The 4,161-nt window shown below is 34.4% G+C and overlaps 1 protein-coding gene across 1 annotated transcript; it reads left to right on the forward strand.

Annotated features, from left to right (window-relative positions):
- The first annotated feature begins 1,554 nt into the window (after nucleotides 1–1,554).
- LOC149231852 (putative UPF0481 protein At3g02645) lies at nucleotides 1,555–3,123 on the forward strand. Its single transcript, XM_089381771.1, has one exon. It carries the CDS (start codon nucleotides 1,555–1,557, stop codon nucleotides 3,121–3,123), a length of 1,569 nt encoding a protein of 522 aa, XP_089237897.1.
- Nucleotides 3,124–4,161: the final 1,038 nt, after the last annotated feature.

Here is a 4,161-nt window from a genome sequence, read left to right on the forward strand (position 1 = left end):
CTATGACAATTGAGAATATGCACCTGCATAGTAATTATCAATGATATATCATCTTGTGAATTAAATATAACCGGTACAGTATAATGTTATAATAAACAATATTTATATCTGTGGCTCGTATATCTCTGTTAACCTTAGGTTCATAATATGTTATAAAAAACATACTTCATATGTATATGATTTTTGATAGTTTTAAAATTTGCTTTTCTTTGATTTTTGTAAAAAGCATTCGAGATCATACTCAAAATTCCAATGGTTTACCAAACTAGTTAATATTTTTATTTTTTGAAATATGCTTATTTTTATCGTTTTAATATTTTAATATTTATTTTTATATATTCAGATATTTTTATTATTTTAATATTTATATTTATCTAGCAAAAAAATAAAATATAATTTTATGTTTTGTTTTTTTCATGTAATTTAGCATCTCACTATCTAAATTAAAGAGTTTTTTTGTACATAGTCAGAATCTATTACCACAATATACATACATATTGTACTTTCTTATGAATTTCAAACTATGACCTTATAATAGGAAACACAACATTCCTATTCATTAGGTCCATACATGTTATATATCATTTATAAAAATATATTTACAATATATTTTACTTTAACTTCTTTGCTTTTAGGGAATAATTATAATACTTTTTGTTATCAATTATTTTTTATATAAAAAACAGACACTAAACAACAACATTATATATTACACTTGTTTTTATTAATCATGATGTTAATTTAATTGATAATTTATTACCTTAATTATTTAAAAAAATATTAATAATAATATATGATTATTGGAAATATTAATGAAGTAAAAAGGAGTAAATACCCCTCCAAATTAACCCTTTAATAAAGTAAAGTTTTTAAGCACGGTCAAATACGTTTTTAGTAAGGAAAAAAATGGATTCCATAAGCATCGTACGGGGGATTGTGTGAGAATGTTTAAAGATGTTTTCACAAAGAAAAAGGTTAATTCCACAACCATCCGACGGGAGTATTGTGTCATACTGTCAAATCCGTGCTGCTAATTCGAGGCGCATCCTGCGGGAGGATTGTGCGAAGTGTCAGGAGGCTGCTGCGTGGGTCCATATTGTTTATTGTGGGGGTTGTTATTACTTATCTGTGCATTAAAAAACTTTAGTGTATGTTTTGCAAGTTTGGTGGAGTGGAATTTCAAAAATATTTAATTTTGAAATGTGATGTAAAAATAATTAATTTTGGAATGTGATGCGCTTGAAAATTATGGATATATGTTTTTTGGCATTGTTTTTTAGCCAGAAAATTATTAGAAAATTAAGCCAGCTGATTATCAATTTAAATAATTTAAATAATAATAAAATTAAATTACAAAAAATAAAAGAGTAAAAGCAAAAAACCCATATTCCCATTCGGGAACAAAAATAAAAATTATTTATTATATTATTTTCTGTGCACCCTCTCATGTGTTATGCGCTTCCCAGCTCTGCGTTTATATTATAACTACTATACCACCTGACGGGCTGTTGTCTGTTGGAAGGACTAGATCTGATAATCTGTAGACGAGATTATATGGCAGCACCTTTTGTATTTCGGAGGGACTGGATTGTAGAGATTAAGGGGATGTTTAATGATGATGATAATAATCCTATACCAAGCATGGCTGCGATCCTGCGCGTGCCGACTGCTCTGCTGAAGATGAAACCTGAGGCCTTTATCCCGCAGTTAATATCGCTTGGGCCTTACCACCGTGCGAAGCTGGAGAAAGATATAGACTCTCCTTCTGAGGAATGTATGATTTCAATGGCAGAGAGGTACAAAGTCAAGTCTGCGGTCACGCTCTCACAGAACCTGCGCCAATCTGGAAAGAACTTCAAGTGCATAGTTGAAATAATGAACCGGAGGCGCCCAGAGATTGAGAGTTTCTATCGCTTGCCAACTAGCACAGAAGGCGAGTATTCTCAGAACTTCGATCTAATGATGGCCATAGATTCATCATTTCTCTTACAATTCTTAAACCTCGCAACTCCAATATTAATATCAACACTCACCATAGACACTGAGACGGAAATTTTTTTTGGGACTTATGCCGCGTGTATCATCCAAGATATTAAGAAGATGGAGAATCAGATCCCACTGTTTGTGCTCAAAGAAGTTTTGCAGTACGTAGATAATGAAAGCGTTTCATTCAATCATCTGTTGGCGCTTATGTGCCAGCAGTTCTCTCCTTTCGCATACAACATTCCTTGTCTTGATATAGCTGAGAATGAGCGGAATATACTGTTTGATTCAATGGCAAAGGAGCCGCATTTTCTGGGCTGCTTGCACAGAACCCTTTCTCAGGTTCTGCAAATGCAATATGAGGAAGAAAGGCAGCGAAAGCCAACGGGAATACCATGGCATAAGTTTAACGATATCCTCAACAAGCTTGTCATATGGATCCGTGGTTGTCTCCCCACAGTTCCAGGATCGGGGATACTATTGCAAAAGTTTAACGACATCCTCAAAAGTCTTGTCAAACGGATCGGTGGTCTTCTCCCCGCTGTATCAGTTCCAGATACAGCGGTTCATTTTCAAAAAGGAATGAGTGCGTGGGAGTTGTCGTCGGCTGGAATTAAATTTAAATCTTTTACCAAGGTACCCGATTACATCCGACTGGACAAAGATTCCAGCACGTTGTACCTTCCACAAATCGTTGTATCTGAGATCAGCACTGAAGTGGATCTGAGGAACATGCTGGCGTTGGAGTTCAACGACGACCGCCGTCCTAAGTACGTGACACGTTATGTTGATCTCATGGGCCACCTCATCCAGTCTCCGGATGACGTTCGCATACTTCTAGACAGGCAAGTCATCTGTGGAGGTCCTCTCAACTTAACGGATGAGCGCATGGCCCAGATGTGGTACGACCTGCGCCAGCCCTTCTTCAGAGGCAGCTTCACCCCAATTCTTGTCAAGCTCATTGATGCGTTCGAGAATTGGTTCAAAAGAAGCTATTGGAGGAACAATATCAAAAGGAACCTTTGTGAATTTTATAACTTTGTGTTGAGCTGGAAGTTCGCAGGTCCACTCGCTGCGTTCTTGGGTCTCCTCATGACCGCTATACAGACTTACAGTAGTCTGTACCATTGTACCGGCTAACGATAACATCTCTAAACGCTATGGGGATTGCTGCTTTGTTCAGGCAGCGCCGCACCAGAGATTGACATGGATACAGTGTTCCAGTTGAGCCTTAAATTATCACAAGCCGTGCCACACCTGTGTGGATGTGGATTTCAGAACCCTATTCTTTCCTTTGGCATATTTATATATATCACTGTCAACATTTGCCTAATTGTGGGTTATTTACATTATATTATCAGAAGAGTTATATTTGATATTATATTTGTTATTTCTAAAGCCAGTGGGTTCTTTGGATTCAAACCATCGAGGGATGGTCTGTGACTTGAAATGTTTGTTGGATTGACAATGGCTGTGTGAAGGCGTTATTAGCATTGATAAGTATATTGGAAATATATTGGAAATAAATTAGCCTCAGCGTATCGAATTCAAGTGCATCGTTTCAATTTGATTATTTAAAAAGTCTCATGTAGTGTAATAATTTGGACTTATTTCGTAGTAAGTTGGATTTATTTTATGAATTGTTTCCAGTGTTATTTTTTGGAAGTTTTTTTGCTCGGTTTTTCTGGTCTAATTTCTCTAAAAACCTGCAGAAATTTATTGAAATCACAAGCTTGATGGTAACCCTTGCACAATAGAAGTGCTCTATGAGTTTTTCAGAGTGTTGAATCCATATATATATAGTCAAAAAAACCAGTTTAAATAACACAAATCTATATTTCACCTCAAATTTGTCCTAGAGATTCGAGTAAGCCCATAAACAAAATTTAGATGGGACTTAATAAAAAAATGTTATATGGTAATGAATAATTGCTATATGTCTCTTTATGTTCATGAATGTTTAGTATTATGTAAACAAATTTTTTATGATAAAATTTATTGAGATGAATATTTTGTTGATTTACTAATGAATGAAAGTTATATGCTAATTAATAATTGTTATAGGTCTTTTTATGTACATGACATTGTTTCATATTATGTAAACATATTTTTTATGATAAAATTTATTGAGATGAAATATTTTGTGGATTTACAAATGAATGAAAGTGATATGTAATG

This window comes from Pinus tabuliformis, chromosome J (assembly GCF_031772625.1).
Source record: "Pinus tabuliformis cultivar Carrire ecotype Pingquan chromosome J, CPIR1, whole genome shotgun sequence".
NCBI lineage: Eukaryota > Viridiplantae > Streptophyta > Pinopsida > Pinales > Pinaceae > Pinus > Pinus tabuliformis.